This window comes from Hippopotamus amphibius, chromosome 13 (assembly GCF_030028045.1).
Source record: "Hippopotamus amphibius kiboko isolate mHipAmp2 chromosome 13, mHipAmp2.hap2, whole genome shotgun sequence".
In the NCBI taxonomy this organism is placed as follows: Eukaryota; Metazoa; Chordata; class Mammalia; order Artiodactyla; family Hippopotamidae; genus Hippopotamus; species Hippopotamus amphibius.
The window spans coordinates 6,010,082-6,037,795 of record NC_080198.1 but is presented as its reverse complement, the minus strand read 5'-3'; the positions used below and the strand labels follow the sequence as shown (position 1 = coordinate 6,037,795).

The following is a 27,714-nucleotide window of genomic DNA, read 5'->3' as shown; positions in this document are numbered from 1 at the left end:
GCGCGTGCGTCATGTTGGAAGCAGGTCCTCTAGCCCAGTCATGCCTCCTGATGACTGTGGCCCCGGCCCATCTCATGAGACGCCCCGCGTCAGAACTAGTCAGTGAATCTGCTCCTTATTTTCTGACCCCCAGAAACCATGAGGTACTATGTATGTCTTGTTTTAAGCTATTCAGTTTTGGGGTAATTTGCTATGTGGCAATAGATAACTAGCCCACGCTATGGCTAGTTCCTGTCAACGATATGTGAGCTGAAAAGTTACATACGACTTCCAGGTCCAAGATATGAGTGTGCCTTTTCTACTTTCTCTTCCCCTTCCCACAGAGATCTTCTCTTTCCTCCCAAAGAGATATTTGTACACCCATGTTCATAGCAGCATTACTCACAATAGCTGAAAGACAGAAGCCACCCAAATGCCCATCGATAAATGAATGGATAAAGAAAACGCGATCCAACCATATAATCGAATAGTATTCAGTCTTAAAAAAGAGGGAAATTCTGACATGGGGATGAAGCTTGAGGACATTATGCTACGTGAAATAAGCCAGTCACCAAAGGACAGAGACTGTGATTCCACTTATACGAGGTCCCCAGAGCAGTCAAAGTCACAGAAACAGAAAGTAGAAGAGTGGTTGCCAGGGGGCTGAGGGAGGGAGAAGAGGGAGATAGTGCTTAATGGGGACAGAGTTTCAGTGTGGAAAGATAAAAAGTGTTCTGGAGATGGATGGTGGTGATGGTTGTACAACAGTGGGAATGCACTTAACGCCTCTGGGCTGTTCACTTAAAATAGTGAAAATGATAAATTTATATCTATTTTATCACAATAAAAAATGTCAGGATATGCCCAAAAGGTGGTCCTCCCTCTGCTGACCTCCTAAGCACCTGGGCTAAGGGCTGCGGCTCGTGGGCTGACTAACTCTATTTCCAGCCACCATTTGCCAGAGTCCTGTTGTGGACAAAAAGAGTGGGCTCCCTGTATTTAGGATACAGGTTCCGTGGCATGGAACAGGTACCCAAAACAACAGTGGCTTATATGAGATGGAAATCTCTTTCTCCTGCACATGGTCTGGAGGTGGGTAGTGCAGGGCTGACATGGTGATTCTGTTCCACGTGGTTGTTCAGGGACCCAGTCTCCGCCCTTGCGCTCTGCCACCTCTAGCGTGTTTTTCTCAACCATGTGGCTCAAGATGGCTTACCACCACACCTGTGTCCTAAGCAGCAGGGTGAAGAAGGCAGGGAAGAAGTGGCACGCCTCCTCTCTTTAACGCACTGTCACTGGGGTCTCTGTCCTCGGAGTGGAATGCCATTGCTGCCTGATGTGTTTTCGGTCCACGGCATCCCCTAATAGGATGTCAGCGGTATTCTGTCTTGTCATGGCAGCCATGGAGGTGACCAGCAGAGATCTTGGGAGCCCCATGTTGAAATGAATAGAGCCCCAATATGGAAGGCTGCCTGTCAAACATCTGATAGGGCTTTGCATACTGAGAGTAAACCTCAAATGTGTGAAAGCACTGGGATTTCAACGTTTATGGTTACAGCCACCAGCATTCTCAACTAACACAGAGATCCATGACTGGATCTTGGGAAGTCAGGTAACCAACAAGGCTGAGGCCAGGTCGGGCAATGGGAAGATGACTTTGGAACCAGGAGACTGAAATCTAAGCCGCAGCAGCCCCACTTAGAAGCTATGTGGGCCGTTCAAACTCTTTCAGCCTGGTTTGCTCAAATATAAATTGGAGGTGATGATAATACAAACCACACACTATTTGTGGTGTGAACTGAATGAGGGACGCTTTAAGAAAGACAGTTGAGAAAAATCTACTTGGGGCAGCGACAGACACCTGTCCCCTTGCCATTCTCCAAAGAGGAGAACAGATGGGCATTTAGAAATGGGCATAGCACACTGTAACTCACAGCTTGATGAGCAGCAAATGGCCCACTGGGGGAGCCTGATCATGGCTGAATACCCAGCCACGGGCAGGAAACTGTCTGTCTTGGGTTTGGCAATAGCTTTGATTCAAGACCGCAAATAGGCCCCCGAGAGCTTACTTGGTTGAGAATCAGATTAGGTTTATAGCATAGACCAACTCTTTCCCCAGACAGCCCAGGAATCACAGTCCAGACCTCTTCCCGTTATATTTCAACAGGACGGCACTGGTGTGGAAAAGCTGGGATGCTCACGCTCTGGCTGCCACTCTGGGGAGTGTGGCCATCACAGGTGCTCACAGCAGCATCGAAAGCACAGATGTTCCAGGGACTGGGCAGAGCACGTAACAGCGTGAGGAGGCTGGCTGCCGTACAGCAGTGAGTGGCTGCTACTCAAAGCTGTGTGGCAAATCAGGTATGTTCACAGGCTCCCTTCAGCCACAGCTGAACTAAAGGCTTGAATCTGAATTTACGGCCTGCTGTGGCTCTGGTTTTTCTAGACCAATGCTGTCTAATAGAAATATAAGTCACATAAGTAATTTAAAAAGTTCTAGGACTTCCCTGGTGGCACAGTGGTTAAGAATCTGCCTGCCAGTGCAGGGGACATGGATTCAATCCCTGGTCCAGGAAGATCCCACGTGCAACTATGCCCATGTGCCATAACTGCTGAGCCTGCATGTTGCAACTACTGAAGCCTGCGTGCCTAGAGCCTGTGCTCTGCAACAGGAGAAGCCGTTACAATGAGAAGCCCCAGCACTGCAACAAAGTGTAATCCCCATTCACCACAACTAGAGAAAGCCCACATGCAGCAACAAAGACCCAACGCAGCCAAAAAATAATAACAATAATACCAAATAAATAAAAATTTTAAAAAATATATTAAAAAGATGTTCCAGCAGCCACATTTAAGAAGCATAAGGAGAAAGATGAAATTAATTTTTATATTATATTATACTTAACCCAATAGATGATTCTGATCACCACTTCCAGTATGTGTGGGGTTTTTCCACCCCCACCAAACAATTCTCAGACACCAGCTGTGCGTCCTACTATTCAGCTCAATTCTGACACTATATGCCCAGAGATAGCATCAGATTCCACAAGATAGCACTTGTCCCACAAGACTGCACTCTCCCCCACTTCAGACACCAATCACAAGTCCAGGCTGTCACCTGCGCTTCTGGTCAATAAGCTATAAATCACAGGTTTCCACGCTCCCCTCCTTGGGTTTGATTACTTTGCTAGAGTGGTTCACAGAACTCAGAGAAACAGTTGCCTATAAAAGGATACAAAGGGATATAATTAAGGAACAGCAGATAGAAGAGATGCATAGGGCAAGGTATGGGGAAGGATGTCCCTGTGTTCACTGATTCAGAAGCTCTCCCAACCCCATTCATTTGGGTTTTTATGAGGCTTCATTATAGAGGCACAATTCATTGGCCATTAGTGATGAATTCAATATCCAACGCCCTCTTCCCTCCCTGGGATCAGGGAGTGGGAATGAAATTTCCATCCATTAATGGTTGGTCCCCTTGGCAACCAGCCCTCATTTTTAGATGTTTCCCAAAAGTCACCTCATTGACATAAACCCAGTTGTGGTGCAAAGAGACTTGTCATGAATAACAAGACACCGTTTCCCCTTTATGGCTCTCAAGGATTTTAGGAACTGAGGACAAGAGACCGAATATGACAAAAGATGTTTCCACTGCCCTTTTGCTCAGGAAGTTCCAAAGGTTTTGAGTGCCGTGAGCCAGGAACTGTGGATGAAGACCAAATATATACGAAAACTATATTTTCATCATCTGAATGATCAAATATACATTTCTTATAAATCACAATATCACACCCACTAATCCAAAATATTATCATTTCAATATATAATCAATATTAAAAATATTGGTGAGCTATTTTACAATCTTCTTTTTTATACTAAGTCTTCAAAATCTGGAATGTGTTTTGCATCTCCAGTAGGACCAGCCACATTTTAAGCACTTAGTAGCCACATGTAGCTGGTGGCTGCTCAGTTGGACAGTTCAGTTTTAGGCAGTTGGCATCCCCCAAACCACTGAGCATCTCCACACCTCCATACCTTTGCCTACACTGTTCCTTCTGCTTGGCACGGCCTCCTCTCCCTTGCCCACCTGAATCCCTGTTCATACTTCAAAGGCTTAGTGCAAAAGTCACCTCCTCCCTGAAGTCTTATGCAACCCCCTAGGAGGAGGGGGCTCTTCCTTCTGTGCTCCCATAAGACCTTGTTTCCACCTCCATCTGAGTGCCCGCCACACTGGATTATGTCTGTTAACTTGCTGAAAGGCCAAGACCACTTCTGAGCCATCACCAGCACTCAGCACCTGGCTTAGCACAAAGCAGACCCTGGGGGCAACTGCCGGCTTTCTCTGGAATAAGGATGTTAGAGCACCAGGAAAATGTCTTTAAAAGTTCCCCATTAATTTTTTTTTTTTGTAACAGGTCATAATAAAGAAAGTGGTATAGAAAACATTGCTTCAAGTGTCATTGTTACCAGAGAAACAGACCTGGAGAGCTATGATTTGGGGCGGGAGGTATCGTTAGCAGTCATTCAGTTCTTAGTTAATAATCCTCAGAGGAAATACTTGAGCAACCTTGATATACAGCTATAAGGCGCTGTATATCTGGGGCCCATGGGGAGCATAGCATTCTTCCAGCTGGGGAACCCGGGGTCAGGGTTGACATGTGTCGTAATAGGATCAGGGCCACCATGTTGCACAATTCCCAAGTGACAATGTGAATGGTGCCACTGGAGCTGAGCACATACAGCCTCTTGGCCAGATGCAGTGGTTCTAGAAGCCCCACCTGTAGGTAAATGTAACCATCCTGAGATGCCACAGGCTTTAGACATCTGAGCCAGGATATTAGGCAGACTGAATACAAGTACAGGGAAACTCAGAAGTAAGGAACCACATGTCTTCACAACACAGATGCTGCCCAGTTCCAGAAGGGCTGCAGCTCAGGGTCCAAGTGTAAAATCACGGATTGGAAATTTGGAAAAAGTCTCCTCCAGAAATGGCCCAGACGGAAGCTCCTCTTCCCAGGTTGGCACCCAGGATATAATGATTAAGTTTTGAGCTAATGTTCTCAGGCTCAGATGAGGAAGAGGACATGGACTTCCTCCTTTGTCCCCTCCTTTTACTGCTTAGATCAAACAGGGAAAGACAAAGTTCATGTGGGTGAAATCACTGGCTGGAGGAGGACAGCAGGCAGACCTGGCAGGTCACAGAGTATAACTCAGAGAAGGAACTGAGGTTGAATTTTGGTTCCACTAGACAAGCTGCTCAACCTCCCTGAGCTTTAGTTTCATTATCTACAGAATAAAGATATTATCATCCCTATCCCACAGTGGTGTGTAACAGAGCAGGGGTGCCTGGGGGCCCAAACATGGCCTGTGATAAGCATATCAGTCAGCTTTTGCCGTGTAGCAAGCCCCACTGTCTCCTGGGGCCGAGGCTGTGGGAGCAACAGCCACGTGGGGTGTGTTCTTCTCACAGTAGTGTCAGCAGATAAGGGGGCAAACCCAACTGTGCAAGCACATGAAAAACTACTCCCTGTCCAGTGTGAAGCAGCTGGCCCAGGCCAAAGTCAAGGCAAGGAGAAGGACGGTCTGTCCATCAGGGGGCCACAGCAAGAACAAGGATGTAACACAATTATGGGGGAGTGAAGAGTCAGGACCAATCATTTAATCTGCTACAGTATACAGACAGACTCCTCATCTACTGGTGCCCATTCATCCACACATTTCAGTGGAAAACCAGGTAGTTCTTTTAGTATTTCCTCCCTATAAAAGATGGCGGTGCCAGACATTGCGACAGGAGATAAGGAGATGGAGTGAAGACTTAGAGAGACTGCTACGAGTCAAAGGGAGGGAAGCATTGCCAGCAGGGCTCCCCCATCCTTTCATCTGAATTCTTGTCCTACCAGCAAAGACCTTGCCTGGAGCCAGCACTGAGGGCATTCAAGGAAGAGTGTTTCTACAGGGACCTGCCTGGGGGCATGTCCTAGGTCTGGTGCGTAAGGGTTGCAAAATGATGCCCACTGTTGAAAGGTTCAGTCATCAAGGAGCCCTGAGAGTTTAGAAGGTAGAAAAAGCGTTTTAGAATTCATGAAAAAAGTGAGCATTAATCTGGGCTTGAGGGAATGAGCTGTGTCTGATGAGCAAATGGGGAAGGACTTGAACCAAAGTGTATAAGCTTCACCTATAGTCAGTAGCTCAAAACAACAGGCACTGACTATTACAGCTTGGAAGTCAGGAGGCAGGAAGTGGGCTGGCTTGGACTGGGTTTGTTCACCCTTCTGTGGGCTGCTGCAGACTCTGCCTCAGTCTGGGTTTGTCTGGGAGCACCTCAGCTGGGGCAGTTCTGCCCTGTGTGTATCTTGTTTTCCTCCTGACCCAGCAGACTGACCTGAAATATCCTTTCGAAGAAGCAGGTGACGAGAAACACAGTCTCTCGAGGCTTGGAACTCACACATCACTTCTTCCCCACTCTAGTAGCCAAAGCAAGTCAGATGCCAGAAGTCTGGTGCTGGAAGGGTCCTGCAGAGGTACATGGTGAAAGGTGTGGTCCAGGGAAAGGTGAAGAATTGCGGTTGTTACTGCAGACTAATTAGAAAAAGGATGGTGGTAATAATGAGGCAAGGTTTTTCCAGAAAACTGAGCTTTCTGTGACTCTCACGACTGGGAAATTCCATCGTGAAGTCCCCCTGTGGTATCCCTGCCATGTACTGGTCCAGCTCCCACCTCATCATCTCCAGCTCTGAGGCGTTCACCACCTTCTGGAGCAGACTATTCAGACTGGACAACTTGCAGGAAGTTCTTTCTGATACCAATCACCTTTTTGCTTCCTCTCTTTGATCCTGGTTCTGTCATGTAGGTTTTTTTGGTCCAGAAGTCATTCACATGATTGAGGACAGTGCTCTGGTCCCCACGTGAGCCAGCAGTGGGCACATCTGCACAAAGTGGAGCAGGACCATCACGCCCACGGTGGAGTGCTAGAGCTCCACCAACCAGGAGACGTACCTGACACCTTCCCTTCCCGAGCCCTCCATATCCAGTCCCAGGCTGAGTCCTTTGGATTTCACCCCACCCCACCCCTGCCATATCACTCTACTCCACTGTCTTCTGTCCTTCTCCACTGTCACCTCCCTCCTCTAAGCTACCATCATTTCCATCCAGGACCACTGCAGTAGCCTCTTCACTGCCCCTACCCTGCCCCATAATCCACTTTCACACTGCAGCCACAGCAATCTTATAATGCAAATCTGCTCACGTTGCCCACCGCTAAAAACTTTCCCCCTTCAGGCACATCATGTGGCATACTCTGTACTCCAGCCTCAGCCCTGGTGATCATTTACCAGGAGCCCCAAACCCCTCCTCATCCAGGTCATTGCTCCTGTCCCTTCAGTCTCTGGCTCACCTGTCACTTGCTCAGGCAGCTCTCCCCGACCTCCGTGACAAGGTCCAAACTCTCAGTTACAAGGTCTCCCAGCACCGCAGACCTCTCCTTCATGGCACATACCACCAACTTTCCATTCATTGCTGTGACGACCTGACTAGCACCTGCCTCTTCCCGTAACAGTGGGCGGTACACTGGCTGGCTGTGGTGGGGCTGATTGGGAGTGTCTGTAGTGCAGATTCCCATGGTGTAAATACAACCACTATGACAGATTTCAAGCTACCAACAATGGTGGCTTGCAAAATCCCTGGAAACTTAATCATCAGCTTTCACCAGGTGGTCTGAGCTGCTCCAGCATCCCATTGGGGCAGGCCTTGTGTCTACCCCACCACGACCAATACAGTATCTGAAAAACAACTGAAGAGCCATAAGTATTTGGTGAATGAATGAATGAGCAATACTGAAGTTTAAATAATCCTGCAGAACAGCAATTGCTGTTTTTAGAAAATGAGACACTTTGAATGCTTGCCCAAGAAAGGAACGGGGAGTCATGACATTTCTGTTCTCTGAAGACTATTTCTATATTTATTTAACAATTTATTTAACATCGGGCACAAATCCAAGTGCTTTGGAAATGCAAACCCATTCAATCCTTGTAGCAATTAAAAGGTATATACTATTAGTACTCTCGTTTTACAGATAAGGAAACTGAGGCTCAGAGTAGTTTGCCAAGGTGGTGGAGCCGGGCTTTGAACCCAGGAATTATGACTGCAGAGCCCACGTTCCTAACTACCACGCTATGCTGATTAGGACCAGCTCCGGAAATGAGACATGGCTCATATTCCCATCGTGCTCCAACCTAAGCACATCCACCCCCTGGACATGGTGTGTGCTCGCCAGGTCACTGAACTTAAACAAAGAAATAACCAAACAGAAAAGGTCCAGAGTTGAGGCTATGAAACGATAAGGGAGATGTGGGCTCTTCCAGATAAAGACAGAGGAAAAAGATGAAGGCTTTTCAAGAGCCATGGAGATGGACTTTAAACATTTATTTACTAAATTCTAACAAGAGGACACTGACCTGGTTAACTTTTATAAAAGGAAATGTTAAAACTTGAGAGGCGAGTTTGGGACATAAGCATCTGTACAATGTTCTCTGCATATGGTCTTGGTTCATCTTTAAGACCACCGTGGGGGATGAGGATAATCAGGCTCATTTTAATGAACCAAAGACACCAAAGCTCAGAGGTTAGGGGAGGTACCCGAGGACACGGAACTACCCATCAGCAGAACTGAGCTGGGGTCCCCGCCCTCTCATGCTGCAGGTTCACGTTACTTCCCAAGCAGGTCTTGTAAAATCATAGCTGCTCAGAGGAAGTCAATTCCTATAGCTAATTATGCGGAGCAGCTGTACAAAGTGAAAATGTAATTAGATTCAAAGGAGGTTTACATAGATTCTGGGGTATAGCCTAATATTGCGATAATAAAATCCAGGACTATATCTCTCACTTTTTTTTGTTTTTTTGGCACACGGGCTTAGTTGCTCCGTGGCATGTGGGATCTTCCTGGAGCTGGGTTTGAATCCGTGACCTCTGCATTGTCAGGTGGATTCTTAACCACTGCACCACCTAGGAAGCCCTATCTCTCACTTTTGATGCAGCTGTTCACTTAACAAATGAACTCCTAGGTGCCTATTATGTGCAGGGACTATCAAGGTCGAAGATGATCTTATTGCCCATCCTACATGCAGCACAGAGGATCAGTGCAAAGAAAATGAAAATACTGATGTGGCATTTTAGCATAGGAGAAGATGGAATTAATTTAGAAGGAAAGGAGGCACAATCAGATTTTGGGGGCAATTCAAGATGTCAAGGTCAGCAATTTGATTTTACCCTGTAGGAACAGAAGGACCAATGAAGCCTTTTAAGCAAGGGAAAGAATGACATCACCATCACCATCATCACCGTCATCACAGTCACCATCACCATGACCACAATAAAAATAATAAATACTATTCACAGAACACCTACTGTGCTCAAGGCTTCTATCCCTCACACCCACCCCATGAGGTCAGAACTAATATTAACCCCACTTTACAGAAGAGGAGCCTGAGGCAGAGGTAACACAGTTCATAAGGGGCAGAGCCTGGATCGGAGTTCAGTTCACTCTCACCCTAAACACTCTACAGGATCTCTGCTTTTGAGTATACGCTGGACAGCACCTGGAAGTGAAGGTTTGGGAGCTGTCAGCATTTAGTTGGATGGCTAATGGCATTAGAAAGACCCTATTAAGGGGAAAAAGAGGAAGACCAGAGAAGCAGAGAGAGAAACAGTAACAGAGGCAGGCAGCGCCAAGAAAACCACGCAGGTGCGAATTTTAAGAAGGAAAGATGGGAATAATGATGCAGAAAGTTACTTAGAGGTCAGGCAGGATGGGGATGGGCAAGGAACTGTAGGGTTTGTCAATTTAAGAGGGCTTCCAGGACTTCACAGACAGCATTTTCAGGGGAGTGGCGGGGGTGGCACCAGATTGCTGTGGGCTGAGGAATGAGTGGGAGGTGAAGACAGGGCAGGCAGCATGTAAACTTACTCTTTCAAGACATATGATAGTGATGGGGAGGGGAGGAAGGAAGCTTGAAAGGGGAAGATGGTAGCTGGAAGGGTTTTCGGGGGGTGAGGGGATGGAGGTGGGGAGACAGGAGCTGTAAGCCAGAATGAAGGAGAAGCTGAGCCTACAAGACAAGGAAGCTTTTCCTCAGAGCCCAAGGGGGAGCTCTAAAGGATGGATGGAGAGCTCAGTGGGTGGCATTAGTGACAGCCCATGTGGCTGGACTTCTTCAGAGCTGTGAAATGATGGAGGTGGGTCTGATTATCTCTGTGTCCCCTTAGAGACAATCTTCTTTCGCTTTTCTTCTTCCTTCCTCTGGCCTTTCCTTCTCTCGTTCCACAAATATTTAGTGAGCACCTACTATGTGCTAGGTCTTGTGCTAGGTTCTGTGCCTGTTATAATGAACAAGACAGTGTACATCATCCTTTCAACTGAGTGAAAAAACAGATATTAAACAAGATGCACAAAAATGTGTGAGTGATTACACACTGTATAACACTAATAATCGCTAATGTTCACAAAGCACTTCCAATACACTAAATACTTCATAAGCATTTTCTTATTAACGCCACACACACACACACACACATTCATAAGAAAAGCACTGTTGGTATTCCTTTTTTCAAATCAGGAAACTGATGCAGAGAGGTCAGATAACTTCACACAACTAAGAAGACTAAGACAGGTGGAGCGTGATATTCAAATCAGATTTGCCAGTCTCCACAGGAGCGCTTAACTGCCACCCTGTCCTGAGTCACTGTGTTCAGAGCAGTGTGTGCGAGGATGAACAAGATCTGGAGGTGCTCACAGTCTGAGCACTGGGAAGAAACCAGGACTTCATTTACTCCCTTCTTCCTCCAAGTGTGGTCCCTGCCAACAGCATTAGCATCACCTGGGGCCATGTTCCAACCGCAAAAGCTCCAGCCCAGCCCCACCCACTAGATCAGACTGCAGTTTAACAAGACCCGCAGGTGCTTGATGCGTACGTTAAAGTTGCACAAGCCTGTTCTACAGTCACTTCTCTTATTAGAGATGAGAAACTGAGGCCCAGGAGTTTGCAGATTACAGAAGTGGTGCGACTTCAGGGCTTGGTGTCTGGTGCCCAGCCTAGGCCTAAATGGACGCTTCCACTCTAACGAGGCTATTGGGTAGGTCAGGGGAAGGAAGGGCGCGCGCAAGGGGCTCGGCGCGCGCAAGGGGCTCGGCGCGCGCAAGGGGCTCGGCGCGCGCAAGGGGCTCGGCGCGCGCAAGGGGCTCGGCGCGCGCAAGGGGCTCGGCGCGCGCAAGGGGCTCGCGGGCCGGGCCTTGCCGGGCTGAGGCGACGCGGGCGCCGGGCGGGCCGGGCCGCCGCGCCGCGTCCCCGTCCCCGCGCTGGCCCGGCCTGGCCCCTCAGCTCCACCCCCTGCCTCCCCCTCCCGCCCGCTCGCGCCTCCTGAAAAGCCAGCCCGCCCGGGGCGGCGGCGCAGAGCCGGGCCCGGCGCACGAGGCAGGCAGCGCGGCCATGACGGCGGAGAAGGCGCTGCCTCTGGGCAACGGGAAGGCTGCTGAGGAGGCGCGGGAGTCCGAGGTGCTGAGCGGCGGCGGCGGCGGCGGCGGGGGCGCGGCCTCCGCGCGCGACCCGCGCGACAAGCGCGACAAGGCGGTCCACGAGCGGGGCCACTGGAATAACAAGGTGGAGTTCGTGCTGAGCGTGGCGGGGGAAATCATCGGGCTAGGCAACGTGTGGCGCTTCCCTTACCTGTGCTACAAGAACGGCGGAGGTGAGGCGGCAGGCGGCCTGGGGGGAGCGGGCTGGGGGCGGGGAGCCGGGGGCGAGCGCGAGGCCCCTCCCGCGCCTGCGTGGAGCGGGACCCCCGGCGGAGAGTGCCGGCCCGGGGCCACCTGGCGCGAGCTTACCCCCCGGGCGAGGCTCGCCGTCCCGGTGCGCGTGCGCGCGCCCGACTTCGCACCTGAGTGGGCCGCCTGCTAGCGCGCGCGGGCTTGTCCGCCAGGTGTGTCCTGTCCCAGCGTGAGGTGCAGACCGGGACCGGGCAGGAGACAGCCCCTTTGAGCCTCAGCTTTCCTGGCTGGGAACCTGCGTGAAGGAAAGGGACGTGATCATCCGAGGAGGCTCGGGTTTTGAGCGCTTTGCTGAAATGCCAGTCTCCGCACTTTACTTACATCACCTCATTTCATCCTTACAAGCATCGTTGCAGGTAGTGGTACACCCATGTTGCAGATGAGGAAATTCAGAGGCAGAGAAGGCACTCATTTAATAAAGGGTAAAGGAGGGATTCGGACACCAAAGGCCTGGTTTTAAAGTGGGATTGGACGACAACAGGGAGAACTTTTAGGTGAGGCATTGCTGTTCGGTCTTCTGCCTTTCATTTGAGCGTAGGGCCCTTTCTAGGGCTGTTTTCAGGACTGTCTTGTGGGAAAATGGGCACCAAACGGTTTCTTTTACTGGTCTCAGAGTCACCCATAACAAATAGCAACAGTACTGATTTGATGTTTAGAAGGTGCTTCAAGCTTGTGGGCGTCAGGGAAAGGAAGGTGGTGAGAGAGTTGTTTCTAGTGACAACATGCCCGAGTCAGTTTGGTGGAGATGCGGCAGTGAATCCTCAAATTTCTCAGCTCAAGGAAGGGGCTCCAGACTCCAGGAGCGCCCCCCGCCCCGTCCCCGTCATAGCAGGACAGATGGCAGGTCCACGGCAGGGGACCTTGTGAAACCTTGAGTGGCACAGTTTCTCCAAGGAAAAGACTGTGTCTATGTATTCCTCCCTCTCTTTGCTGTGTCCCTCCAGCAGATGCCCAGACCCCAGTGGAGGTGGCTCAGAGGTTGGCAGGGACCACTCTGTTAGGCTTCGTGGAGCAGGACTTCCTGTGCGGGCAGCTGCAGAGAGAGCAAAAAGGGTGGTGCTTGGCCAGGGCGCTTTCTTTGGAGACATTCATCCTGAAGGCACAGGCTGCTCCAAGCCTGCCCTGCACTGGTAATGAAGTGGCCGCCGGTGTTGGTGGCTTGGCAAGGAGGAGAGAGGGAGTGGACTCAGAGACCTCAAACGTGCCCTGTGCCCTCATCTGGGAATCCGCCTCTTTTTGCACATTCAGCTTGTGTAAGCTGCCACGTCCACTTAGACGCTTGTGGAAATCCTTTAAGATGGTCCCAGGCAAGAATTGTTTTAAGATCTTTTTTTTTTAATATAGGAAGTTATTGTGCCAAAACAAAAAAAGCATTCGTAAAATCAGAAAATAGTGTAAGTTGCAGTAATTACAAACTCTGCCTCAAATAAAAAAAAAGGTTGTAGTGAGTAAAGTTTAAAAATGAGTCATTTTCTTTCTACTCTAACTTGACAAGCGTCTCCGTTGAGTGCACAGATATCCCTGTTTAATTGAGTTAGTTATCTTAAGGATAACTAGCTTTGTGAATAGAGAGGCCACAAGGCTTTCAGAACGTGTCATCTGATAGGTTCTAGAGGATTCACAGGTAAATTATAGCGTATCAGGGAAACTTCTGTGGCTTGTTTTAATGGCTTAGACTTAGATTCAGCGTACAGACCCTCATCTTCTTTTACACACTTTTTGCCTTCTAACATAATTGGGGTATCTGCTTATCAACTGTTTACCTTTTTAAAAAAATTACACAGCTCTACTCATAAATTGCAACAATAGTTTAGTGTTTCTTTCCCAATGTGAAACTTTGTAAAAATAGAAAAGCTAAGACCCTTTCAAATACCCTGGTAAATAATGTCCTATTATCAGGATTGATCAAAATCGTTGCTATTAATCTTGGGGTTAAAGGGACTTCATTTAGCCAAAAGCAATTTCAGTGAAAGCCTTCATTTGTGAGATCAGATGGTGGGGAATAGCGTGTGTTTTCATGCTTTGTTATTAGACGACAGAGAGAGAATGAGGGATTTGGAAAAATCCCTTTCTGCTTGTGATGGCTCATGTTCACCTCAGTTATTTAATTTGTCTCACGGAAAGGCCCAGGCAGTGGGTATTGTGTTTCAAGATGGGAGCACTGAAGCTTACGGTGGTCTTTACTCAGATTGACTCAAAGCCAGCCTCTCTGGACAGATTCTTGCTACAAACTCCTCAAAACCCCGCTCCATACCTGGGGCTGGTGTACAGGGGCCTGTGACTGCTCGTTGTATATTTCCTTGAGAATGCCTTTCTTTATGAAGATTTTTTACAGGTCTCTTACAAAGTAAGAAGAAGAGGCCTGTGAGGTTACTTTAGAATAAAAAAGAAGGACGCAGCATTCGGGGAGGGAATGAATTTGACCTGTGCTGGAGGGTAGAATGTATAAGTAACAGAATCAAGCATGTAACACAACTTCTTTTACGTTACCATCTTAGCTGCACAACAGTTCCGTGAGATAAGTGGCACAGTTATTAAGTATTAAAGCCCTATTTTACGGTTGAAGAAGTTGAGGTTGGGAGATGTGACAAAGACTTACTCAAGGGAGTAGGTGGCAGAGAGCACACACCCAGGCTCACATTTTCTGACTCTGGCCCTCATAGCAGGAACTTGAACTCATGCTCAGAGCACACAATGTCTTCCCTCTAGTAGGTGCCTATTAAAGGGCTGAACGTGAAGTGGTAGAGGCAATTTTAACCTCATTTCCTTACTTTGCATCCTTGCAGGGGCATTCCTGATTCCCTATGTGGTGTTTTTTATATGCTGTGGGATTCCTGTTTTTTTCCTGGAAACAGCTCTGGGACAGTTTACAAGTGAAGGTGGCATTACATGTTGGAGGAAAGTGTGCCCTTTATTTGAAGGTAAGTGCTGAGTTAATCAGAAAAGAAAAGCGTGCCCGGGTGATGTCAGGTTGTGAAGGGCAGTTTTTAACAAGGTGGAGAGAGACAATTCACTGCCTTTCCTTTGTTCGTTTAGGCATTGGCTACGCAACACAGGTGATTGAGGCCCATCTAAATGTGTACTACATCATTATCCTGGCGTGGGCCATTTTCTACCTGAGCAACTGCTTCACCACGGAACTCCCCTGGGCCACCTGTGGGCACGAGTGGAACACAGGTATGGCCTCCAGGAAGGGTCTCTCTGCTGGTCCTGCTGGGCGACCTAGGATTGGTGGTGTGTCATGTCTCTTGCCATAAGTCCAGCGTCCAATGAAACTGCACCTGGTCTGTACACTCTGAGTTCGGCTCCGAACCTCAGCTGAGCACTGGCCCAGGGATTGGCACAGGGAAAAGAATTGTGATGCTCTTTCCTTGCTTTGCCAAATATAGAGACTGAGCCCTTTGGGCACAGGGTAGGGGTGTGAGGAAGAAGCGCTAAACTGAGATTCAGGGGTTCGGGCTGCAATTCCAGCCCTGCTTCTGAGTGTCAGATTTTCCTCTGTAAAATGGAGTTAGACTAGATCAAAGATTGCAGAGCAGGGGGCCTGTCAGCCAGTTAGGCTTTAGATCAGTGACCAGCAAATTTCAAAAATGCATTTGGTTGTGAAAATTGAAAAATGAGAAGGTTTGACATGAAAATCCAGATTTCCAGCTTCTCTTGAAAAATTCGAAAGATCTGACAAAACCAGAGCCACATTCCCACATTCCCACCTGCAAAAATGTCTGCAGCTGAGAAACGGCTATTGCCTTTGGATGAAGCACCTGTCCTCAAGCTGGCCACAGTCCCCACCCAGCTCACATTGCTCGTTTACCCTACCTGTCCAACCCAGGTAGATACTTGAATTCACCCCCCTCCTCCTCCCTTGAATGGGTAACTTTTTACATTACTTTGGATTGTAATATACTGTTTACTTATCAGTTTGTCGTCCTGTCAGGATTGAGTCTTACAACCTAGGGAAGGCACATACTTCTCAACCCCTGTCTATGGAGGCTGTGCTCAGTACAGACATCTTTCCTTTGGAGTCTAGTCTTGGCCTTAGAACTCTGCTCAGTCATGCTCTAGGCAGCCACTGCCTTTTGACTGGAATTGCCACACATGCTCTAACCTAGTCACCGTCTGTGCTGTAACCTGTGGTTAGGTTGTCGCTTTCAGGCCAGTCATCCTGAAGGCTGAGATACAATGAGACTGGGTAGGATACTGGTCACCAGCAGAAGGAACAGTGGGCATTAGACCAAGCAGATGCTGTGAACCAGCTTCTATCCCTGCATGACTTTGCTTGCTCCCCCACCCACCACATTTTGTGGGGTCTCATTTTCTCTCCCTGGTTCTTAACCTTTCTTTGCCCAGAAGCGTAATAGAGATGTTTATCAAACTAAAATGCAAGGGCATATTCTTGGAGGCCTGTGAGTGCTCCATGATGAGTTAATTGTGCATATTTATTCTGAGGATACTCTAAAAATATGCGTGTGTTCTGGATCCTCTGCACAGCCATCTTGTAAATGAGGACGGTCCGGGATCTCAACGCCTGCCTTTGTCCATGTTTACAATTTAAGATGCATTCTTGGTGAATAGGATGATGGTGGCCAAGGGAAAAAGAGCAGAGAGATTTAATTCATAAATGGTCATTGATACTAAGTCCAGCTCAGAATACAACAGACTGTAGGAATGAAGGTGTTTTGTAAGTGTGTGAGCGGAGAAAATGGTAGAATTGAATCTCAAATAGTGCATGGAAAAATAAGCAAGCTTAACTCCATAGACCCTGCCTCCTACCTGTCAGTTGTATTTTTCTGTTGGGAAATCGAGTTAATTTCACAAGATGGCATTATTGTACATATCCATTTTATGCTATCAATTTGAATTGTGTTGGTTCCATAGTCCTAGTTGGTATTATCATGTAAATTCTGGTTTTATAGTTGTTTGAATACTATAATCACAAAGACTTCATAACTCATTATTTATTTGTAAATGATTAAGGATCATTTTAATAAAAAAATACCTTGTCAGCCTTGGGTGTCTGAGAAATTTTTTTACTCTAGAAAAAAAAATTGAGAAACACTGTTTTAGATAATCTGATCAAAGCTAAGGGCTCCTCTCCAGAAAAAGGAACACGTGAACATTCAAGCATTTTGCCTATAATATTAGCTTCCCAGGCTTCTCTTAGGACTGTCTGTGGACCCCACAGACCATCTTCTTTCCTAGTTTGGTTAGCACTTGCCCAGAGAACTGGGAAGGGGGCAGATACTTGGGGGATGTTTCCCCCAGTGGACTGCAGAGCTTTCTCCCACTGATTGCATTCCCCTTTCTCTGAAGGCATGTGAACACTTGTGATGTGTGAAACATCACATATAGGAGGGCTTCCTGTTCTAGAGATTATAGATGGAGTTGGAGGGTTTGTGCGCACGTGAGGAGAACGAAGGGCCGGAGGGAGGCTGAACTTGGGCTCCGTGCTGGCCACCATACTGGGTGCGGGGGCTTTGAAGTGTGTGGGTGCAGGAGGCCCTGTCCTCTGGGAGTTCACAGTCTGGTGACTAAGGTGGCTCTGTGAACAGGGAGGTGCAGGAAAGGGACCCAGATCCCATGGTGGCAGACAGAACCAGGCGATAACTGTGGCAAAGGGGGTGGGGCCTTGGCTGGAGTTGACTCCATTTTCTTCCCCTAACTGGCTGGTGACTTGAGGGAAAGGGTGTGGGCAGAGGCCCCTTGACTACTTTTGAACCTTGATTCCTCCTCTTCAAAATAAAGGGAGTTGGAGAAGGAGGTTCCTTGGAGGACCTTTAAATTCTTTCTTAGAATTCAGGAGAGGGAGATCAAAGGCTTCCAGGAGAAGTTAATGGGCTGATCCAGGCCTTAAAGGATGAACACTCAGATGTTTTTAACTTGACATTCAAATCCCCCTTAGTCATCAAGTTGCATGAAATGAGAAGAGATATTCAAGAAATTCTTTCTTGGATTGAGTGAATGAGTGAGGGAAAGACGAAGGAACTAGGGATTCTTTACATGTTTGGATGTTATTTCATCCAATTATGAGGTCTTTATGAGGCAGCTGTGACATTAGCCACTTTTTCCATGAAGGAAAACTGAGTCTCAGCTGCATTACTGCTCCAGGGACACTGCGGCCAACACCCTCCCCCCCCCCCCCAACTTTAGCCTCCTCATTCCTGCTGGGGCCAGAGAGTGGAACAGGTAAATGCCATGGACATGTCTTAGGCAGGGCAGTGGAAAAGGTGAAAGGTTCAGGAACCTGGCCAGAGGGAAGAATTGCAAAGGGCATATTAGTAGGAATAGGAGAGAGGCGGTGCCCTGCCCCCAAAACTTCTCCTCCTGTTTGAATCAAGCCAAGCCTCCCTCTTAAACTGTTTGTAAGTGATTGATTTTCTCTGAGGCATGTTTACCTGGAGCAGCTGGGTAAAACTGCCTGGTTGCACCATGGGCTCTGGATGTTTTCCAAGATCCAGCCCTTGCGGAGGTTAATTTTCTTGTGTTTCTTGTCTTGTTTCCACTGTAGAGAACTGCGTGGAGTTCCAGAAACTGAACACAACCAACCACAGCCTCGTGTCCCTACAGAATGCCACCTCTCCTGTCATGGAGTTTTGGGAGTAAGTGGAAACACCTTGTCTCTTTTGGCCTGTTGGGGCTCTGTCCCGGTGCTGTTCAGTTAATGTTGCCCCCACCCTTGGAAAAAGCCTGACCTTGCCTCCAGCCTCATATATCTTGGCTTCTGTGGGCATTTGGCTGCTTTGGAAGCCAGAATGGAGATCTTGAGAGGTTTTCCAAAGGGGCAGCTGAGAGAAATGCTTTCTTGCTCTTTGATGACACGTCAGCATGCCTAGTTACTTACTGGGGCAAGAAGTGCTTGGTAAAATGATGGGCAGTTTAAAAATTCATTTTTAACAAAAGAGAAGATTTGGCATGTTTGCAATAAACTAAGTCGAGGGCGTATTTAGCCTGGAAAGCTGAAGTCTCCAGGGGGTACAGGTTAGCTTTCTCTTAGTAGCTGCAATGTCATGTGGAAAGGAAGCAGATCAACTTTAATGGGTAGAGGTTATAAAGAGGCAGGTTTTAAATGTACGTAGGAAGAGCTTAGTCCAACAGAGTAGCCTGCAAGTACTTCTGAAGGTTGTGAGCCCTCCTTCCTGGAAGTGTTTGACCAATGTAGGGCTGCTGATGGTTGTTGGGAAGGTGCCTGAATCCACTGACATTATAGGCAGTAGTTGCACTTTCCCAGAGATGGGCATTTTTTCATCAGTGTTCCAAAGGAGTCTGTGGCCTAGGAGTTACAAGAGCTGCCACATACGGTTGTTTAAGTTGTTCACTGCACAACCCTAGAAGGCATCATTTACATTGTGAATGTGCAGAATTCTGCAGTGCCTGGGGAATTTTTTTTTTAATTAATTAATTTATTTTACTGGCTGTGTTGGGTGTTTTTTGCTGTGCGTGGGCTTTCTTTTAGTTGCGGTGAGTGGGGGCTACTCTTTGTTGTGGTGCACGGGCTCCTCATTGCCGTGTCTTCTCTTGTTGCGGAGCACAGGCTCTAGGTGTGTGGGCTTCAGTAGTTGCAGCACATGGGCTCAATAGTTGTGGCTCACGGGCTCTAAAGCGCAGGCTCAATAGTTGTGGCACACGGGCTTAGTTGCTCTGCGGCATGTAGGATCTTCCTGGAGCAGGGATGGAACCCGTGTCCCCTGCATTGGCAAGCAGATTCTCAACCACTGCACCACCTAGGAAGCCCTGCCCGGGGAATTGAAGAGAAGTTTCCTCTGTGGGTTGGAGGCTGGTTAAAGGCTTTTTGAGGCTTTTCAATCTAGAAAGGTCTGTCTTAATTGAAGAACCTCCCCTACTCTAATGCTGATTAATAGCAGTAGAGAGGGGCGGGGTTTTATGAGTTATTTTTATTCTATTCCCAGATACCATTCTTCTCCTTCCCTCTCTAGAGGTCGCTATGCTCAATTTAGATTTGTCATTCTATAAAATGAATGTACAGAACATGAGTTTATACATATAACTTATTTATATAAATATAAATAAAATGTGCTCCTCTCTATACACACATACATATTCACACACACATATTGTGTGTGTGTGTGTGTGTGTGTGTATATAAAATTTATATCTCCCAAATAATAACTGTCTTTCTTGCATGTTTTTAAATTTTATATTAATGGTATCCATTACTCACTTTTTTTTTTGAATTGGTTTCTTTGCTCAATATTGGTTTTGAGATGGTCTCCATGTTGATACATGTAGCTTTGGTTCATTTTGTTCCTGCTGTCTGGTATTTCCATATATGAAGAGATTACATTGTATTTACCTAGCTCCTCTTGATGGGCATTTAGACTGTCTCCTATTTCCCACTGTGATTCAGCATGCTGAGTGAATGTCTTGTTTGTGCTTCTCTGCACAAATGCAGTTTTCTGGGCCATATACCTAAGAGTGGAATTACTGGGGGGCAGGGTTGATGCATTGTCAGTTTTATCAGATTATGTCAGCTTGCTTTTTACTTTTATTTTTTTTAATTTTTTTAAAATTTATTTATTTATTTATTTATTGGCTGTGTTGGGTCTTCATTGCTGCACACTGGTTTTCTCTAGTTGCGGCGAGCGGGGGCTACTCTTCATTGTGGTGTGCGGGCTCCTCATTGTAGTGGCTTCTCTTGTTGTGGAGCAAGGGCTCTAGGCGCATGGGCTTCAGTAGTTGCAGCACATGGGCTCAGTAGTTGTGGCTCACAGGCTCTAGAGCACAGGCTCAATAGCTGTGGCACACAGGCTTAGTTGCTCCGCGGCATGTGGGATCTTCCTGGAGCAGGGATCAAACCCATGTCCCCTGCATTAGCAGACGGATTCTCAACCACTGCGCCACCTAGGAAGCCCCTCAACTTGCTTTTTAAAGGAATTGTTCTAATATACTCTCCAAACAAGAGTTGAGTGAGAATTTCTACTGCTCCCCATTCTAGACCTAGGTACTTGGTCTGGCCAGAGTTTTTAAGTTCTGACAGTGTAATGGATATGAAATTGTACCCCACTGTTTTAGATTTGCATTTCTCTAATTACTTATGAGGTTGAGCATCTTTTCATAGTTTTTTTTTTTTTTTGCTCCATTTGGGTTTCCTCATCCATTAACTTCCTGCTCATATGCTTTTCTCTTTGGATTGTTTGTCTTTTCTCATAGGTAAGAATTCTTGATACATTGTAGATATTAGTACCTATGCTGCAAATAGCTTTTCTTAGTGTGTGGCTTTTCTTTCTTTTTTATGTATGGCATAAATTTTATTGAATTCAGATTTGGCAATATTTTTCTTTTTGGTTTGCACAGTTGGTGTCTTATTTAAGATATAGTTTCCTACCCCAAAGTTGTAAAAAAAAAAAAAAATGTTTTTCTGGATTTTCTTTTAAGAGTTTTAAAGTTTTGTTTTTTTCACATTCAGGAATATAATCTACCTAGAATTTTCTTTTTGCATATGGTACAAGGTAGGAATCCATATGTGTGTGTATATGTATATATATCACCAAGTCCTCTAGCAGTATTTGCTGAGTTTTTCATCTTTCCCTACTGATTTGTAATGCCATCTGCCATATAAAGTTTTCCTAAAAGCATAGGTCTGTTTCGGGGCTCTTTGTTCTGTTCATCTCTTTTGCTGACTGTGTATCAATACTATACCTATAGTTTAATTTTAAGCCTTGAGCTCGTAAGGCAAGTCCTTCACTTTGCTCTTTTCCAAAATTGTTTTAGTGTTCCAAATGAATTTTAGAATCAGCTTGTCAAGTTAAAAAACAATAGTAAAGAGTAGAACAACCCTGTGGGGATTTTGGTTGGGAGAATATCGAGCTTATAGGCTAATTTGAGGAAAACTTACATCTCTGTGATTGAGTTTCTGTCCATGAACGTGGTATAGTGCTCCATTTATTTGGGTCTTTTAAAATGCCTGATGAAATAGTGCTATCTGATGTGGTTGGCAAAGAAGCTGCATTAGAATCACCTGGTTAGAAATGAAAACTCCTTTGGTGTACCTCAAAAACTGGTACAAGAGTGTAAAGCAAATATATTCCAATAAAGAGCTTAAAGAAAAAGAAAATGAAAGTACATAGGTGTAAAAAAAAGAAAGAAAGAAATGAAAACTCCCCAGCTTTCTCTAGACCTACTGAGTCATAGTCCCAAGTAGAGCATCCGTATGATATTGTGCTAGAGCAGAGGCTGCTCTGGGTGAGTGTGGGGGGTGCTGTGTGGCCTTTTCCAGCCCCACTGGGCTTTCGTTTCCCATAGGAATGTTTTGGACCTGCACATTTGAGGGTCTGCAAGACATGCTCTCTTTGCCCTTTTAGAAAACACAACCTGAAATCCTACACTGGACAAGATCTCTGTGTAACTTGTGTTGTTTTGTACCATTCACTTCCTTTGTAACATGTGTGGAAAAACCTTGGTTAAATTCTTATTTATGCAATATGTTTGTTTATTGTCTGAATTCCCCAGGAGGCAGTCGTGAAGCAGCACCTTTTCTGGTTTTGCTCACTAGTGCTGGTCTATAGAAGGCCCCTAGTGAATATTTACAGAATGTACAGGTACATGGGAGGAAGGTAGCAGGCAATATTTTCTAGAAAATACTACATGAGGAGAGTCAAAGTGGACTCTGGCAAGAACTCATCCTGTCCCTAAGCTCCCCAGAACAGCACTGATGGCTTTGAGGATCCCTTTGTCATATCCATGTCACCCACTCGTTTGGACACCAAGTGGTGCAAGGGGACAGCTAGTCTGTGTCCTCATGTGTAACTGGGCCTTTTTGTCTGCTACTTGGTCATTCAAGAGGAAAGTCAATGGGAGAATGAAGCCATGGTTCTAGTTTTCTATTCCAGTTGTATTTGTATCATCTGTGCAGTTTGAATTCTGCATTCTGAAAGTACTTAGATACTGGTGTGACACTCCTTCCTTCATACAATAATTTTATCAGACAGCTCTAATTCATTTTTTCCCCAGAGGTGAACTTGGAACACAGAAACTCTGTGAGATGTTTGTAGCATCCTATTAAAAAACTATTTGGGGCCACATAAATTTGAGAAGGGCTGAAAGCTATGCCCTTCAGTAAGAATATCCATTACTTTTGATCAACTCAAATTCCCAAACGTATTTTCCTGTGCAATCATTTGGAATTTTCCCCCCATCCCCCACCCCAAAATGCTAGCATTCCACTAAACACAGTCTAGCAAGCACTTTGCTAGGAGGAAGGTCGTACTTGAATTCAACCAAAGATCATCTCCTAGGGATTTGGAAAGAACGTGCCTGATTCCTTTCCCATGTGACAGCCCATCAAGTATTGGATCAAGTGTCCTCAAAAATGTTTCTTTCCGGTTTCTCTTTGCCATTTCCTTATGTGGCTTGCTCCCGTCTATGGTGTGCTCTTATTGTCTTATTCTCATTGCCTCTAACTCCAGGGACCTTATTCAGGGCCACGCTGCTTGGTCAGAATAGACTGCCTTAGCAGTGTGCTTGTTCATCCATTCAATAGACGTCTGAGCTCCTGGTGCACGTAAGACGGACACTTGGCATGGTTGGGAGAGGTGGGAATGTAAGATCCGGTTCTAGCCCTCTAGAAGTGGAGGAGAAACAAGCCCATAGATTCCCAAAGATCAGTTACAAGGTGCTACTTCCCTGCCCATGGCTGGCCGTGGCTTCACCCAGACCTTGGGCATCTGGCATCTGGAAGGTTCATTTCCCTTTTCAGGGAATAAATAAAATTTCTGGCTTAGCTGCTGAGGGCAGCTCAGGCACTCTGGGTCAGTCCTGGGTTCTGGCTTGGGCAGGCGGCCTGTGGGGAGGGGCAGCTTGTCTTCCTGATGTCAGATTTCAAAATCAGGCCACCCTGGTTTCCCTTAGTAACTCATTATGCGTCTGGCACCCGTGCATTTATCTCAATATGTTTGCAGTTCTACATTTTGAGCCTGTGTCCTCTGGTGGGATTGAGTGCTGTAGGAGTGTAACCAGTATTGTGGCATCAGATGGGCTTTGGTCTGTTTTCACTTCCTTTTCTCGGCCCTCTCATCCCTCGTCCAGGCTTTTGCAAGCAAGAGCATGCTCACCGTATATACAGTTGAAGTTGCTTTTGCATGGCATCCATTCAATACACATTTGTTGAGAGCATATTGTGTGCTGAGCCTGCATTAAGCTCTAAGGGTATTCAGTCCTCTATCTTTATTCAGCAGGATGCAGTCTTGTCTTTCTGGTTTATCTTTACTGGAGGAGGTTTTTAAAAATTGTTTATTTCTAAATCATGTGACCCCTGAATTGATTTTAATTTGGAAACAAAATTTGGGCTCAAAGTTGCTGAAGTGAAACTCTAATTCTTGTGGGCCTGGGGCTGCCCCTGCCTCCCTCTCAGATTCATCTTCCCCTCCGCCCTCCTCCTCACCAGCCTTCTTTCTGTCCTTTGTATGTCTTGGACTTGTCCTAGGCTCAGTCATGGGCTTTTGTATAAAGGAGTTCCTTTGCTTAGAAGATTCCTCACCAGGTCCTGTGTGTCTGCCTCCTTCTCATCATTGGCTCTAAATTCACGTGTCATTTGGGGAGCCCTCCCTGCCCATCCAGCTGAATCAGAACCCCAGTCCCTCTCAACCCCATCTCTCTGTTTTATTGTCTGTAATCCTTGTGTCTTTCTTACTACTTTATTCTTTCTCTCTCTCCATTAAACTATAAGCCCTTTGTTAGCAAGGACCGTCCTGTTTTGTTCCCTGTTGTTCTGCCAGCACATCCTAAGTGCTCAAAAAAATATTTATTGAAATGCATGGATAGAAAAGTGAATGAATGAATGAATGAATGTTTGTTAATCCCGTGGAGTTCAGTGTCCTCTTACTTTGCTTTTGTCCTGTCTATTGGAGAGTATAAGTTTCCAGGTTCAGAAATGGAATTCGTCCCTTATATCAGCACCCATTTATAGAAGTGAGTTCTCTGGTGAACACTTGATTTCCTTATGGCCAAAGTAATCTGTTTTTTGTAGAAAAATGTAGGAAGTATGTTTGAGTAAAAGAAGGAAAAAACTGCACACGAGATTTCATTTTCCATGCTGTTAAAGCAGGGTTACTTGCCAAAGTCTACTATTCCGACTCATTCGTACCCACCTGACCCACCCTGGTAACCATCCCTGAAGCACGAACCAGGCCTCCCCATGGAGCAGAGCCATGCTTCTCCACTGCCAGTGATGGAGTCCCAAGGCTCGCTCTCCTCTCCACCGGCAACTTGCTGCCCTAAGTCGTCAATACCAGGGGTGCCTGTTTGCCCAGAGCCCCCGGCCCCCAGAAGGACCAGTTAATAGTTCTGATGATGATGTGGTCTGAACACAGTGCTGAGAGCAGGAGCTCAGGTTAGAGGCACTGCTTGTATATCCAAGTGTTTAAATGCTCTTTAAAGGTATCATGAAAATGTGTGGGGATGCAGAGACCTGGGCTTTAAAGCCAGACAACAAGAATTTGAATCCTGTTGCTTCCACTTACCGGCTTTGGGCTCATTACTTAAATATCTCTGCAACTCCGTTTCTTTGTCTGCAAAATGAGAGGAGGAGGAGGAGCAGGAGGAGGAGGAGAAGGAGGAGGAGGGAGAAGGTGGAGGAGGAGGAGGAAGAGGAGCAGTTGGTCTTAGTAAATGCTGAAGAGCTGTGATCTCCTATTATTATCCATTCTTGATCATTAGAGTAAAGATACTTGTATATAAAATCAGCTACAAGAGCATTTGTTTTCATAAATAGTGGATGTCTTGCACTAAGTAATGGGAAGCATGGTTTACTGAACCACAAGAGTTCTATCCGAGGTTCCTTTTACATCCTGATGGGCGCAGTCAGGGAAGGGAAGTCACGGTTACTAGGCACCTACTGTGTACCCGGGCCCTGAGCATGGTCCTCCAGACCCGTCGCTTCATTTAATCCACCCACCCAAGAGATCCCTGGCACAGCATCACTGAATAGATTCCCGTCTCACTCAGGGGATTCTGAGGCAGGGAGAGGTTAAGGGACTTATCTGAGGGCTGACCTCTCTGATCCCCTGCGTCCCTTCCCCTTCCGTGCATGCTCCTCCTGCCCAGGTCTGAAATGCCATCAGCTGCCTGTTTTTATCACGGGGCAGAATCTGACTGGCGTGTCCCTCCTCTCTGCAGCCCTGTGGCCCTAGGTTCTTGAAGAGAGAGTTTTGCTGTAGGTGGAGACATAATTGATGGAGAGAAGGAAGAACGAATAAGGAATGACTTAAGTCTCTAGTGCCCAGCACAAACAAAACACAAAAAAACCTGTTAGCTTATGTCCTGTTGGATTTCAAGAGGTCCCTTTAGGAAATGACTTGAACCTTGCTTTCAGTAGAATACTGTGGTTTCCAGCTGAGCCAGGCATTGAGCGTGAGGCAGCAGACTCTGATCTGTCATGATGACAGATGGAAATTGATGCTGGCCTCCCAGGGTATATTGTGGCCCTGCAGCGGGTGGCACAAGTGGTTAACGCATGACTTTAATTCAAGCTCAGGCAGAGAGTAAGTAAGAAGGGGCTGTTTCCAAGTTTTAGTGTGTTATCTCAATTCCATATTATTTCTAATAAAAGCAAGAGAAAGTGTTTGCAACTCTCCAGATTTACACACACACACACACACACACACACACACACACACACACACACACACACACACACACACCTCCACACTTTCCCTGGAAGACCTCTAGGATGAGGAAGTAGCACCAGAGCTGAGACCTGACTCTCCTAGTCACTCGTGGGGACCCTGGGCATGTGATTCTGAACTTCAGTTTCCTCCCTGGCAAATGCGTGTCCCTCACCACACTTCCAGGTGCAGTCCGCATAAAGCTATGGAGGCAGAGGGGCAGTAACCGGGGCGGGGGAGGAGTAACTGGTCAATGGTAGCTCCTCTCAGCCCTGCCTCTCACCCGTCCTCTCAGCCTGTCCGCCCTCCCCCAACCCACAACTCAGGTAAATGAGGTGTCATTCGTTCAAAGAACGGAGGCCTCCTGATGGGATACCCTGGACCTGGGAGCAGTTGCCCGCTCCCATTCCAGATCTCTCGTCCAGGGCTTTTCCAGATGTCACCTGTGCCTTCCCTGCCTGCAGACCGTCCGTAGCAGACAGCAGCTCTCTGTCAGTCTTAACATAGACCGTCTTGGAGGGGCCAAGCCCAGCAAGGTGTCAGACCCTCTCTGAGGTTTCAGCCACTTGTGATGCAGAGCTGCTGTACCGGGGGAGCGCAGGGGGCTGGGAAGGCTGTGTTGAGTCCTGGCAAGGGGGAGAAGGGCAGGAACCCGAGGGCCCTGGGATTCCAGCCACAGAGTGGTGAGACCCTTTCTGCACCCTACATAGGAGCCTCTCCTGACTGCCTCCTGTTTTGCTGCATCTTACCCTTCAGCCATGCGGGGCTGGAACGGGCATTGAACTTGGGGTCAGGAGACTGGGGTGCTAGGCCAGGCTCTGCCACTTACCAGTTTGTGATCCGTGGCAAGGTCCATATCTACTTGGAGCCTCAGTTTTCCCTGGACAGTGGATGTAAAACAAGATAACATACACAAGAGTGCCCTGTGCTCTGTGCCAACGTGTGTTCTGCACAGTGTTAGGAATTATTGCTTTGGAAAGGCAGAAATGTGGTGGGGCACTTCCTTCTTAACAACTTTTTAATAACTTGGTGATATAATTTACATACCAAAAACTGCACCCCATTTAGGTGTACAAGTCAGTGATTTTTGAGTAAATTTGTGAAGTGGGAAATTGTCACCACCAGATAGGTTTGGACTGTTTCCATCACCGTAACCAGATCTCTCATGCCATTTATAGTTAATCTCACTCCCACCGCCAGGCGACCATTCCTTGGCTGTCTGCTTCTGGGGATTTATGTACTCTGGACATCGTCTGTCTTTTTGATTACAGCCATCCTTGTGGGTGCACCCTAGTGGGCGTG

General features: G+C 47.0%; 1 protein-coding gene and 1 long non-coding RNA gene across 8 annotated transcripts in view; one reads left to right on the top strand and one right to left on the bottom strand.

Moving 5' to 3' along the window:
• The window catches only part of LOC130834738 (uncharacterized), an 88,947-nt gene extending 77,233 nt beyond the window's left edge, over positions 1-11,714 (bottom strand). The window contains exon 1 of one of the 2 annotated variants that reach the window (XR_009048748.1): positions 11,697-11,714. This is a non-coding gene — a long non-coding RNA (uncharacterized LOC130834738). Of the gene's footprint in view, positions 1-6,361; positions 6,490-11,696 lie in introns of those variants that run through there. The other variant, XR_009048747.1, reaches the window with a different exon arrangement.
• Positions 10,974-27,714, top strand: part of SLC6A11 (solute carrier family 6 member 11) — a 119,238-nt gene continuing 102,497 nt past the window's right edge. For 5 of the 6 annotated variants that reach the window (XR_009048746.1, XM_057705439.1, XM_057705438.1 and 2 more), the window contains exons 1-4: positions 11,240-11,718; positions 14,584-14,718; positions 14,834-14,974; positions 18,303-18,393. Coding sequence is in view for 5 of the 6 variants with exons in the window: in XM_057705439.1 (XP_057561422.1) it covers positions 11,460-11,718; positions 14,584-14,718; positions 14,834-14,974; positions 18,303-18,393 (626 nt within the window). In the remaining variant the exon portion in view is untranslated. Of the gene's footprint in view, positions 11,107-11,239; positions 11,719-14,583; positions 14,719-14,833; positions 14,975-18,302; positions 18,394-27,714 lie in introns of those variants that run through there. The other variant, XM_057705440.1, reaches the window with a different exon arrangement.